This window comes from Petromyzon marinus, chromosome 29 (genome assembly GCF_048934315.1).
Source record: "Petromyzon marinus isolate PM22_M1 ecotype Great Lakes invasive population chromosome 29, UKy_Petmar_22M1.pri1.0, whole genome shotgun sequence".
Lineage (NCBI taxonomy): Eukaryota > Metazoa > Chordata > Hyperoartia > Petromyzontiformes > Petromyzontidae > Petromyzon > Petromyzon marinus.
In genome coordinates, this window is record NC_133695.1 from 11,012,014 (window position 1) to 11,025,296 (window position 13,283).

At 41.8% G+C, this 13,283-nt stretch overlaps 1 protein-coding gene across 1 annotated transcript in view; it reads left to right on the top strand.

Annotated features, from left to right (window-relative positions):
* The window catches only part of PPP5C (protein phosphatase 5 catalytic subunit), a 42,021-nt gene that overhangs the window by 22,189 nt on the left and 6,549 nt on the right, over nucleotides 1-13,283 (top strand). Inside the window, exons 6-12 of the mRNA XM_032962627.2 lie at nucleotides 1,307-1,405; nucleotides 2,959-3,064; nucleotides 4,227-4,369; nucleotides 7,011-7,098; nucleotides 9,323-9,363; nucleotides 10,517-10,695; nucleotides 12,344-12,425. Coding sequence (XP_032818518.1) covers nucleotides 1,307-1,405; nucleotides 2,959-3,064; nucleotides 4,227-4,369; nucleotides 7,011-7,098; nucleotides 9,323-9,363; nucleotides 10,517-10,695; nucleotides 12,344-12,425 — 738 coding nt within the window. The remainder of the gene's footprint in view (nucleotides 1-1,306; nucleotides 1,406-2,958; nucleotides 3,065-4,226; nucleotides 4,370-7,010; nucleotides 7,099-9,322; nucleotides 9,364-10,516; nucleotides 10,696-12,343; nucleotides 12,426-13,283) is intronic.

Here is a 13,283-nt window from a genome sequence, read left to right on the forward strand (position 1 = left end):
TTCCTCAGATTTAACCCCGTAATATTCTCAGACGTAATGTACTAGCACCATCTAGTGTTATAAAAAACATAATCTATGCTTAGTCGGGGATTTTAGTTTGCCATCAGCAGTAGTCAAAATGTTTGTTTATTTATGTCAGTGTTCTGATTTGTCCTGAGATTCCCAAAAAAAAATGCAATGCCTGAATGGGTTGGTGGGAGAAGTCTGGGTTTAATTTACTTTAGGTGTCCTAAAATGAGCTATGCCATTTATTTTACAATTTTTTTAACTGCTGCCCTCTGCATCGATAGGTGGCTATAACATATTTAGGGTAAAATTGGTGATAACAGAAATGAAATCAAGGAAAACATTGTTGAGACTGAAACTGATATTAAACTCATGGGTGACTTGGCAGGAAGAAATAGCTGCTTTTAATATTGGTACAAAAATCACACATTGCAATTACACATTAGGACTGGTACATTAGGTAAATTGTGCACAAATAAACATTTACTTCGTCTTGCTGCTTTGTTTAAAATTGTCGATTATTTTTGCTATTAAATAAAAAAAATGTTTAGTTCGCAGAAAAGCAGTCATTTATGGCAGTTCTGAAAGTGTTATGAGTATTGTCTCTCTTAAGGGTATACGCACATGTTTGGGGTGGTTCGATATGCTTTTATTAATCCAGTTCGCACTCATCTTATTTTAGTTCAACGAACAGTTGAATGCCCCCAGCTGCTGGGCAATGTGAGGAATTTCCATAGCACTACATTTACTGTAAAGTAGTGACGCAATTATGTTAAGTTGTGCCAGTGCAGTGAATTAAATTGCAGCTGAGAGTGGACAGCTTACCTAAACATATTCAGGTATGTGTGGGTGATCATAAATTACAACAAAAAAGCTGACACGTTTCGTCAATAACGCTGCCTTAAAATAAATATGTATAATCGGTGACTGTTTCGGATAATAGTCCTTCATAGTACCTGAGCTATGATATGTGCTATGAAAAATCACCATTGTCCAAAATGTCCCCTATTATATATTTGTTTGTTTTTGTTTAGGCAGTTATTGACAAATGTGAGTTTTTGTTGTTGTGTGTGCTTTTACCCCACTGGCATCCCAGCAGCGTTACCAAGTGGTGTATGCATTACAATTGATTTGGCAAAGAAGTTACACTTCTATCACACATTATTGAACCAGCGTCATAGGTTCTGTTCATGTGTTTAGGCAGCAATCACAACACCAAAATAGTAATGTCTGAATTACCACTTGGCTCACTTGGCTTTTTTGTGATCATGTTTGAATGACTTGTCTCTTTCTGGAACAGGGTGACATGATTACCGTCTGTGGAGATATTCATGGTCAATATTTTGACCTACTACACATTTTTGAGCTCAATGGGCTCCCATCTGAAACAAATCCTTACGTATCCTTCACGCATGCTTTTGGAGTATTTGTCTGTTTTTCACTGTGTGGCATTATGACAATAAATCGCGGTAACAATGTTGTAAATAATGTTCATTTCCATTGGGACACTTTCATATTTTTGGATGACAAAACAATTAGTCATTTTCAGTTCAACTTTAAAAAGCATGAGCCGTGTCCACAATCACATCTTTTTTTAAACACTGTTTGCTGACCCCAGGCTCAAAGGCCCAAAACATTAAGCAGCCGGCAACAAACAGCACGATCAAAGTTGTAATCGGTAAAAGTTAACGCGGTAATCTGTCTGAGCTGGTGAGCACAGGGGGGGAGTTATGTTTGCAATGGTTTCATCTCCTAATAGTTCAGTGGTCGGCAACCAAAATAACACGAAGAGCCGCAATGCACTGTGTGGTGAATACGAGACGGTGGTCCTTAACAAATAACGTCATTAAGCAGTCCTTAAAGAGCTGCATGCGGTTCCGCAGCCGCAGGTTGCCAACCCCTGCGGTAATTGTTTTTTTGTACGTTTTCCCCGTTCTTATTTTGGTGACCTAGAAGTCACTCTTGCAAATTTTTATCCCGATCTCTTTAGTTCTCACCCGGTTAAACAAAGTGAGCTTTAAACATGATGAGAGAGGGGGCGCACCGGTGTGAGGATGAAACGAGGAGAGATGCTGCGAGTGACGGGTAACTGAGTGGAGGGAGATGTCTAGGTACAGAACTAAAGTCGGCTTTTGCAAGTGCAAGCTGGGGATTGTGCCACAACTGCAGGAGATGGTGCAGAGTGCCACACGAGTGGGGAGTGTGGGAAATGGTATCAGGGCAATTGTTAACGTGTTTGAATAGGGTCATGGTTTATAGCGGACTGCATATGTGGTGAACAGAAATACGGTTAACCAGTGCTCTACTAGATTTAAAGCTTTCGTGACTGCAAGGATCCATACTCTTTGGTTCTATTCGGTAAAGTCATGTTTTATTTTTTACCTACGTGACTTTACCGAATAGAACCAAAGAGTATAGTGCTCTACTAACTTGATTTGGCGCTTTCTTGACTACAGGTGGTCTACTGTGTTCAAGAAGACCCACTCGTGTGAAAAAGCCCACCGGAAATGTCTTAATCTAAAGTTAAACCATGCCACACTCCCGTGTTGTAAACAATGTAACGTCATTGTACATAATTTGGCCATTGCACTCAATCACGGGGCTTCAAGATCATTTCCTGAGGCGAGTTAAAAAAAACAACCAACTGAACCATCTAATTCTGCTCTTGCCCTGGAAAGGGCACTATATAAATCCTAAATAGAATAGAATACATGTTGAGTGTTTAATTTGAATTGCATTCGTCAACAATGCATGCACATTGTTTTGCTCCAAAAATACTAAACATCGCATGGATGGGTTTTTTTTTTACTCGGGCATTACGCTATGTTACTGTTAATTTATCAACTTCATTTTCTAAAAAAACAAGTGTCTTTTGCAACATGTCTTCTCTTCCCAACAAATGATCGAAGTCACGCGTGGACTCCTTAGATTCCTTAAGCAGAGCAACCACAGGTATTCAATGGCGATTTTGTAGACAGAGGCTCCTGGTCGGTGGAAGTTATACTCGTCCTGTTCGGATTCAAGCTTCTCTACCCAGACCACTTCCATTTAATGCGAGGTGAGATAACCCTAAAGCCGCATGTTCGTTTTGAGGTGACAAGTACTGAGAGTGTGCCTCCCGTGTAATTAGTGCAAAATAAAAAAAACTATTTCCAATGTGGTGGTCTCAAATCAGTCACCATTGCAAGAGAACATTGGTTTTGCAATGAATTCAGTAATGCGCCTACACAAGCTTCACTCAGTGGTGGTTGTATGAAATGGTGGTTGTATGAATTGGTGGTTGTATGAATTGGTGGTTGTATGAAATGGTGGTTGTATAGTGGCTGTATGAAATGGTGGTTGTATGAAATGTGCTCTTGTTTAAGGTTTGCTTTAATGGTGGTGGTCTACAGGATGTACAAAGGCATCACATGGCGCACTAACTATGAATCCAGGATCTCAGCTCTAAACCCTGGCAGAGTTTTTTTTTTCTTGTTACACGACTCCAACATATGTTTTTGAGACTCGTAGTACTTGCACATCGTTTCTCATCAGTCTCGCATACTGTCTCAGTACCGTACAGCATTTTAATTTCAGACGATCTTTAGTTTTAAAGAACTTGACATTTTATTTATTTTTAAGTGTATCGCATCGAAAATGTGTTTTAACTTCGGCATTCAGTGCAATCACAAATGTGAAAACATCTCCCCACATTTCATCATTGACACAGCTGTATGTGAACTGATCGACAGAAGCCAGTGTAATGCCCAAAGTGGTTGTTTTCTTCCTTGAGCTTGTTCACCTCTTGCAAATGCAATCTTTTCCTGTTTACATTCAGTAAAGTTATTGGCATTTTTCAATCAAAAACATTAATGACCTCTGCGTGAAAAATAGTGTTTTATCGTTAATTGCAGTGGTTTAATTTAATTCGCCTAGATATAACTCTTTGCATCCATTTGCTTCTTATTATACTCCTACTATCATGCATTAAGGTAAAACAATTTAAGTAAATGCAATTATTGCCAAATTCAGGAAAGGAGATAATTTTTATCTTATGCATGCTCGTATATTCTTGGGTGTTCAACAGCAATCTTGCTGGCTGGGATAGATATATTCTAGCTGGTCATAAATAACAGATTTTTTTTTTTCAAATGCAGCTAAGGGAGGTAAAAATCTCATTAAAAAAAAACCACTCTTAATCTGTGGTGACAAGTTGCTTATGCTTGCGCTCAACGCTGTAGGTAATCACGAGACGGACAACATGAACCAGATGTACGGCTTCGAAGGGGAGGTGAAGGCCAAGTACACGGCTCAGATGTTCGACTTCTTCAGTGAAGTGTTCCAGTGGCTTCCCCTCGCCATGTGCATCAACAGCAGAGTGCTGGTGAGGTGAACTTGCATCCATTGCATGACGTGCAAAATACAATCGCCATTCATTTTAATTCCACTGCTGGTTGAAGTTCTGCCCAGCGTGGACATCTCAACACACTTGTGTGCTCTGATGGCCATCATTCAATGCGTCCTTTGAGCAACCCCTTATTCAGCCTGCCTCTGTCCACAATAACTTTATTGTAGTGTTTTTTTAAATGTACAAGTTAAACGTGTTTTTGTTTATTTATTTTGGCTGGCTCTAGTCAACATGACTTTTTCTTTTTAAATTACATTTTTTTTTGTTTAATCGGCACAAATTGCTTTACTTAATCAGTTTCTTGTCAGGCATGTCGACTCTCTTTTTAAAAGCATTACACTATTTTGTCATTCATTCTTGTGAATTGTGGGCAAATTCTGCGTATATATTTCTCTTCCTAGGATGAGTTTTATGACATTAAAGCTAAATTCCAGCAGAATATAGTTTAATGCCTGCCATTTGATCTGCAAACGTAGTTAATGATGTGGTGATGGGCATCCCAGTGTGTTGGTGGTGGACCACAAAGCCCTTCTGTTGTGTTTTAATGTATTGATTTTCTCACGGTTGAGCACAGGCCTAAAAACAACAAGCGTTCAGTAGCAGACAGCGCTGTTGGAAGTTGTACTCGATGAGGGAACACATTTCTGGGATTGGACAAGGTTATAAGAACTTGAGAAAAGAGGACAATGCAAGCAACATTTCAATTTGCATTTTCTCACAATTTTTCGAGAGTTCTTTGCATTTTTTTTTCAAAGAGAGAAGTGTATGTAAAGTTTCAGTGTTATTATTATTATTGCTATTAAAAAAGGTACAATTCACTTCCCAAGCTGTGCGTTGGGCAAAAAAAAATGTAGGCTGAAGGGAGTATAATTGGAAGAGTGTTTTTTGTTTGTTAAAATTTATGTTGAAAAGTGTGCGTTCAGGGCCAGAGGAAGAGCTCTTCATCGACCGTATCTCAAATATCCTGTGGACGTGTAATTTATGCGATTGGTAATGTAAATAAATTGCCGCTCCCGCAGCCTTCATAAAGGTAGGTATTGAGTTTCGTGAGTTACCCCCCCCCCCCCCTCCGAGTCTTTTTCTCCTCGGAAATAAACTTTCCCTTCCTGAGGAATTTCTGGGAGGTGCGATGTTGATTAGATATGTTTTATGAACTGGCGCTGACAAGCACAGAAAGAATTTATAGCAATTAGTTGAACAATTTTCTCAAACATCCTCTGATTGGTTATCATTTGCCGGAGGCACATGTGGAGCCCCCTGACCTTTTCTCCTATCAACACAAGCGCTAACCTTACACAAACCCTCATCGCCTCCTCCACCACCGGCGCATACGGTCAGGACATGTTTTTGCTAAGTTTGATGGGGAAAAAAATAATCGCTTGAATTTACGGTAACTCAAAAAATGACCGATGAGATGGAAGGGCAGAGGTAGCTCAAGAAGGCAGAGTTCCACTCATCACTGCCCATTCACCGAACGTTCGCGATGACATTTCCTATTAGGAGAGTGCAGAGTGCTGATCTTTGTAATACAGTGCTTTGGGACGTTTTGTGTTCGTGAAAGGCATTGTACAAAGTAAATATAATAATATTTAATAGTATCAAGGAGCAATTTCACCCAATTGTAATGGCACTAGTTACTTGCTTGATGAAGTCAATAAAAATTTATTTGCATTATACACTAATATATACACTTTGCATAACCCAATGAAAACATATTTGCAATGTGGCATGGCTATTCAACCAGTCACGCACAAAGCAAGGCTAAAATTACTTGGAAAAGTGAATAACGTGACAGAACAACATAGATTAATTAAGATGGATAATCCAATTACGTTATTTTATGTTAATTCCCATTAAAATGTTTGTAAAGCTGGGAGATTTGTTTGTTTTCACCGAGTCCTTGCGATTACGTTCACGTAGGAAAACAGCTAAAGGCCAGTTCGGTCTTCGCAGGTGTCTACTTATAATATGGTTGAGTATCTGACCTGAGTAGACATTGCTAGATGAATAAATAGCCATGAACTCAACACGTCCGTATTCCAAAGGTGTCTTTTTAACATTTAATTTAATTATATTTCCCCACCCGACTGCAAGAGCATTGTTAAAACATGTGGCTTGGTGTCGTAGCCGGGCGGTGGCGGCTATGCGGAGGCGAGGGGTTGGTGGATCGCACAGATGTTGCGAAACTGTTATAATGCTGGCTGGTCACAAGAAAGCAGTAGAGAAAAATTGTGAACTCCACCTGTAGTGTCTGTATAGTGTTTCCACCCCCCCCCCTCCCACACGCGTGGCTGTTCTCTGTGTGCTCCAGTTTCCTCCCACATGTAAACCTTTATTAATTGTCCGATAACGGTAGAATATTAAGAGGACCGCGGAACTTGGGCAATTGTTGGCATGGGCTTATGGCGTGGCTGCCTTACCCCCGCTCGTCTGGTTCCCCCTCATGCCTCCGAGTCGTTCTCTCTCCATGAGAGTGAGCAAACACTTACGCGGGTTATCACTCGTTGAAATTATGAAGGCTTGAACTTGCAAAGGCCACGTCCCAGCAGTGGATTGAGAGCACTTGGTGATGTAACTGCCGGTGGAAATGGTTGCGATGTTGGGATTTGTGCTGCAGATAATGCATGGTGGCCTGTTCAGCGAGGACGGAGTCACGCTGGACGACATCCGCAAGATCGATCGGAACCGCCAGCCGCCGGACTCGGGTAGGCGAACGCTTGCTGTAAACCACAAAGTGGTGTTGTGTTCCTTTTAGCTACACTACCTACAAATGTACAAGACCATTCTCTTTAAGCATTGTAGACTCGATTAAGCAGGCTGGTGTACTGTTATATGCAAGTTGGTGGAAACTTGCACGGCAGTGTGGTTAGTAGCTTAGGGGTTCACCAAATAGCACTTAGAAAAAAATTGGGGTGCAATTATGAACAATAGCCATATCAGACAATACACCTAATCGGCATAATCATTGGTTCACCGTTATGTCAAACACTATCTTTTTATTGAATCTAAATTCGAATACATTTAGTAATTTTTGTTACAAGGTTTGTTAAACCTTTCCCATTCGGATAACGTACGTCTATGTGTCATCGAAACGGAAGTCTCTTTCTCTATATTATCCGTCTCTATTTATTTCCCCTGCCTCGTCTCTCGTCCCCCCGTCCCTATCCTCCCGCTCTCTATCTCTCGCCTCTCACTCTGTTCTCGGTCAGGCTTGTCATCCTTACCATAGCTCCTCCCCACCCTCCTTCCCTGCACTTCCCTCTCCGTCCTGTTCCCCACGGCCGGCCACACTGGTCCCGTCACAACGGCAATCGCCAGTGCTCAAAACTAATATTTCGCTCCGCAATTATTTTCTTGCTTTAACTCAACCTTATCTGAATATTGAAAAAGATATCTTCAGCTAAATTTGAAGGAAAAGCAAAGATCTGGGCGCAGCCTTATTTTTAACCGTATTGGCTTATTTTACCTCATCATTATTGGGAATTTACGCCCAGGTTGAGCATGTAAAATCATGATTGTTATATTTTAAGGGGCGCTGCGGTGGCAACATGTTAACTCCCTCACCTGGTATATAGGGGGTCGTGGGTTCGATCTGGACCATGACGCCTGTATATATGGAGTTTGCATGTTCTCCCCGTGGTTGCATGCTTTTGTCTCCGCGTCCTTTGGTCATTTCCTCCACATTTATAAACATGCGTTTCGAGAATTTGGCCATTATACATTGCCACGTGATGAGCCACTTCGTTGAGGTTTCATTTGTTGCCAGGTCGCTTCTGAAAAAGAGCTCTAGAGCTCAGTGGGCCTTACTTGGTAAAATGGGGGAAAAATGTGTTCGTAACACCACAACCATACCGCTTTAATATGGTACAATAAATGCACGTATTGATCATACACCATTGAAGTAGAACTAGAGGCTTCTCATTGTATCCACCGTCGGAATGCGAAGGTGCAGTGCTGCCCCCTAGGCCAGCGTATGCGCTATTGCATGGCCACATTCAACATTATTCCTGCTTCTCGAGGTTCAGTCGAAAGTGTGGGGGCACCTCCTTACAAGACTTGTTCATCTTGACAAGAGCTAACTCGAAGCTAGAGTCAACTCATGTATTCACGTTGAAATGAATATGTTTGTTCATATGTACCCATTGCTTGAAACGTACTGCCAAGTTTCTGCTATTGTCATCATTTAAGGCGGACACTGTTATATTTTTTTGCTAGATTTCTGGCACCTGCCTGACAATGCCGGTTGTAATACCAGCGAAACGTTGTACTAAATTATTAAATATTGCGGATCGCTCTCCAGCACACTGGTGTGCTGAATCAATAATTAATTGACACATTTTGTTCTCTTGACAACTTTATTAATTCTCTTTGTCAATTGGGGTAGGGTTTATGACATGCATTTTAATTACACAATCTGACCCAGAAATTAATTATGTGTTAGCAGAGTCCCTTGCTAACCTCACTCCACAGTTTATTTCCCCTATGCCATATTTGTCGTTAAGTTAGTTTTAATATGCTTGTTAAGAATGGCCCGTTTTTGCATTCAAAGTGCCATTTTCTCTGATGTTGCCTTCTCATCACTAAGTACAGCTGAAATGTGTAGATACCGTACCAATTTTTGGATTGACAATGATAGATACGTTGATATTATCTGTGTGGCATCACTTGCAGCTGGCGGTTACAAGGTTCAGGATATTTTTTTTAATTCTTTGGGTCTTTCGGTAAACCCACGTGGCTTTACCGAAAGACCCAAAGAATATGAATTCCTGCAGTCATGAAGGCTTTAAGTCAATCTTTTTAATGTTTGTTACTTACAAAACTAGCTGTTATATCTTCACCACTCACAGGAATATATTAACCACATACAGAGCCCACTGGCGGATCAAGGACTACAAATAATATTATTCCTTTTTTGTTTCCTTTGTCCAGGTCCCATGTGTGACTTGCTGTGGTCAGACCCACAACCACAGGTGAGTTGTGTTTATTCACATTTGTTTATTTTCAGTTGATAAATGAACCATTTTGCGTGTGTGTAATGTTTTATCTGCTGTTCCAGGCCTTTTATTTGCACATTTTGCTCCAATTAATGTTCAGTGTTGTATAGCCTCGTTGTAAGTGTAGTTAGCATCTGACAATTGCTGAGGAATCACAGACAAAGCTGGAAGGCAGCCAGACGTGTCAGGTGTCACCAACAATTGCCCAAGCTTCGCAGTCTATGGTGGCGAGATGTTAACTCCCTCGCCTGGTATACAGGGGCCCGTAGGTTCGATATGGACCCTGAACCCCTGTATATTTGGAGTTTGCATGTCCTCCCCATGGTTGTGTGTATTATTCCCTGGATCTTCCGGTTTTTCCCTCCAAATTTACAAACACATGTTTAGAGTATTTGGCTGCTCTAAATTTCCACATGATAAGCCACTTTTGTTGAGCTATCATTTGTGGCCAGGTCACTTCTGAAAAAGAGCTATAGAGCTCAGTGGGCCTTACCTGGTTAAAAAAAAAAACACTTTTTTAAAATATGTTTTCAGCCGATTAGTGCTGATGCTTTTGGGGGGAAGCCAGAACACCTGCATTGTTGCGAATGAGCAACATCTCATACAGAAGAGACAAAAAACATAAGTCTGCAATTTGCATCACCATCTTGGCATGGTGAGCCACGGTGTGGAGCCACCTCGATCCCCACAGAAATGGGGTTTCACAACATTTGTATGGTCCACCAACACCTCACCTCCACAGTGCTGGATTACAGGGATGCAGAGCAACCACCGCTGGCTAAAATGGTACACACAGTTGGTATACAGTGTAGCAACATTTCACACCTATTAACACTGCAGATATGTAATTCAGCGATATGTGACATCCAGTTGCACACATTGTTGTGACCTGACCAATAGAATAAGTCCAAATTACATTTGCCAGTTTACGGTAATGGGTGGTATTGTATGCTCATCTTGGCTGTGACACGAGACAATTGTGGGATGTTAACATAAATTGTAGGTTTTCAAATTCCATTACTTTGTTTGAACTGAGAGAAGGTTCGTGATGATGGTAACAGATTTACCACCAGGGTGAACATTTTATTTAATTTATTTTTGTTTTCATGGCGGTGGTGGTGTGGCACAGCCTGGCCGTTCGGTGAGTAAGCGCGGCGTTAGCTGCCAGTTTGGGCCGGACGTGAGCCGGGCCTTCATGGAGCAGAACAACCTCGAGCTGATCATCCGCAGCCACGAGGTGAAGCCGGACGGCTATGAGGTGGCCCACGACGGCCGCTGCGTCACCGTCTTCTCTGCGCCCAACTACTGGTAAGAGGGGAAAGCACTGTCTTCTCTCGGAACCTTCAGCTGGCTCACTCGTTCAGCTCAAGTATGACACTACTCCATAGTTCCATAGTTCATTTATTTGGTATAGCCCTGTGAGCCATTCGGCTCTTGAATCGGGTGCAACCGCAACAAACAAAAACGTGAACAAGAAAACATCTTAAAGTGACTGTGTGTGACTGTGCAAACAGAAAATCCAGGAAAAAAACATCAAAAATATTCCTGAAATAGCAACGTACACCAACGCTGTGTGCAAAAATCCCAGTGGGATGCAAGTCAAACAACAACAACAACCACTAGACAACTAAGATTAAGGCCATCAGTCTAACTCCGTACTACAATAAACAAAAACATGGCCAAAACAAAAAAAACGTTTTCGAAATCACCAAAATAAAAGCCATAAATGCAATGTAACAGTGATCATAGGGACTGTGACCGAATTTTTTAACAAACTACTCACTAATTCACTCCAGTCACTCTACGAACGCTATTCTTGCCATGAATAAACCACACAACACCTTGCTGATCTCGTCAAGGAGCATATAAACCATTTACGTAAACTCCGGTCATCCTCGCAGTGGCTTTTGGATAACCGTCAAACAAAGATGGCGACTGCATCCATCGTGCGCTTTCAGATGCACTGGCAAGGGTGATTATATCTCGCCACCGCAGCACCCAAAATTAGCTTCTCGTCTCCTTGCAGTCGTGTGCTCCACAGTTGCTCTTTGGAGAAGACCTGAGACATTCCACGGCGGTCATGGAAAAAACTCTTACATAACTTGAGTTAACTGGCAACAGGTACATGTTGTATGTATGTTGAACTTCTTTCGCACCGTGCTAATCTGAGGTGCGGGGCAAGGACAACAAACTAAGCACAAAAAGCAGGTCTAACGAAATGAGCTTTCAATTTAGATTTAAAAGTGCATAGCTCCCAGTGGCTTTCTAATATCGGAAGGAAGAGCGTTCCAGACGGCCGCAGAAGTGCATCTGATCGATGCTTGATGTTCAATCTTCCATCAAGAAATAAACAAAAAACTCCAGCGATTGCAAAATCATCTCGCCGGCATGTCACCCTCGGCTAGATTCACTCGCCTCCCTCTGCGCTCTACACTGGCTTCCCATCGCCAGCAGGGTCAGCTACAACATCGCCTGTCTGTGCCACCATGGCTCTACTTTTGGTCATGTGCCGTGTCTTCACTCCTCTCACCCTGCACTGCAGCTCACAGAATATATCTCCCCAGCAGCTTAACTCAGAAACTTACTCTATAAATCGAGGAGCCAGGACTGCCACTGCTGGGTGTCGTTTCTCCGTTGCAGTTCCCATATCTCTCTTCACTCCTGTAAACCTGCACCACAGCTCACGGTAGAGTTAACCCTAGCAGCAGCACGACTCACGAACCTCCCCTCTACCCCAAGGAGCAAGACAGTCACTGCCAGGACACGCCAGCCTCCGACGTCTATAGCGCCATCCCACGGCAAAATCGGAACAGCGTTCAATGTACACCGACATTTAAGAGGCACTTAAAGGCCCCTTCACCTGGCATTATTATTAAAAAGAACCATCCTGTTATTATTTTTGTGATTAATGTGTTTCCTTTTTTAATACTGATCATGTTTGCTTTTTTCCCTGCAGTGACCAGATGGGCAACAAAGGCTCCTACATTCATCTGACGGCTCCCGCATTAAAACCGGAGTTCCATGAATTTGCGGCCGTTGTGAGTACAAATCGAACGAACCATGCAGTTAGTGCCCCTAACCTGAGCATGAGTGGGAGATGTTTTGGTAAAAAAACCTCTCAAAGCTAGACTAATTGTGTGCAGAGCCCCTGATGTTTGCATTTTTATAACTAATCACTTCTGTACAGTTTAATTTGAGGTGCTTACCATCACCATGAAGCTGAGGGGGAGGGCTGAGGTTCACTGCTTATAATGGGTTAAATTGATTTTAAGACGGGCCTGAATAATTTTTATTCTTTGGAAAATGAACCCAAAACTTAAAAAACGAGAGCGAGCGATAGTCCTAGCAGGGCACGTGGCCTCCAAAGAAACGGGTTTGCTGAATTCTATACAACAGGCTACTTTTGTGTGTAGCTTTAGGATTGCTAGTGCGCGTAGGCACAACGTTTCCCATGATGCACAGTTTCATTAGGACGGCGAACAGTGTATCAGTTGGAGTTGTTTTGTTAATTATCAAACATTTAGTTATGTGTGTTGCCTTCCGGTTTACCCTGCATTTTGGCTTACTCGAATCTAGCTTAGAGAAGGTATTATTATGCATCAATCATGCAATTATATTCATCAGGACAACATTTTGCATACGTCCAAATTTCATAATCCTAGACTGGTTGGCATGAATGTGGTTTATTGCCATGCTAAGCACATCGCTTGGTTTCACAGTATGAGCTCATCTACATGAAATAATTACACTTTGGTCACTGTTCTCTACAATATCTCAACTGTTGTACATTTGGTCATTACAAGGCCACCGACAGCGGTTTAACATGTACAGTGCTCTTTTCATACTCGTTGGTTCTTTCGGTAATGTCACCGTAGTAGGTATAGAATAAAATAAAT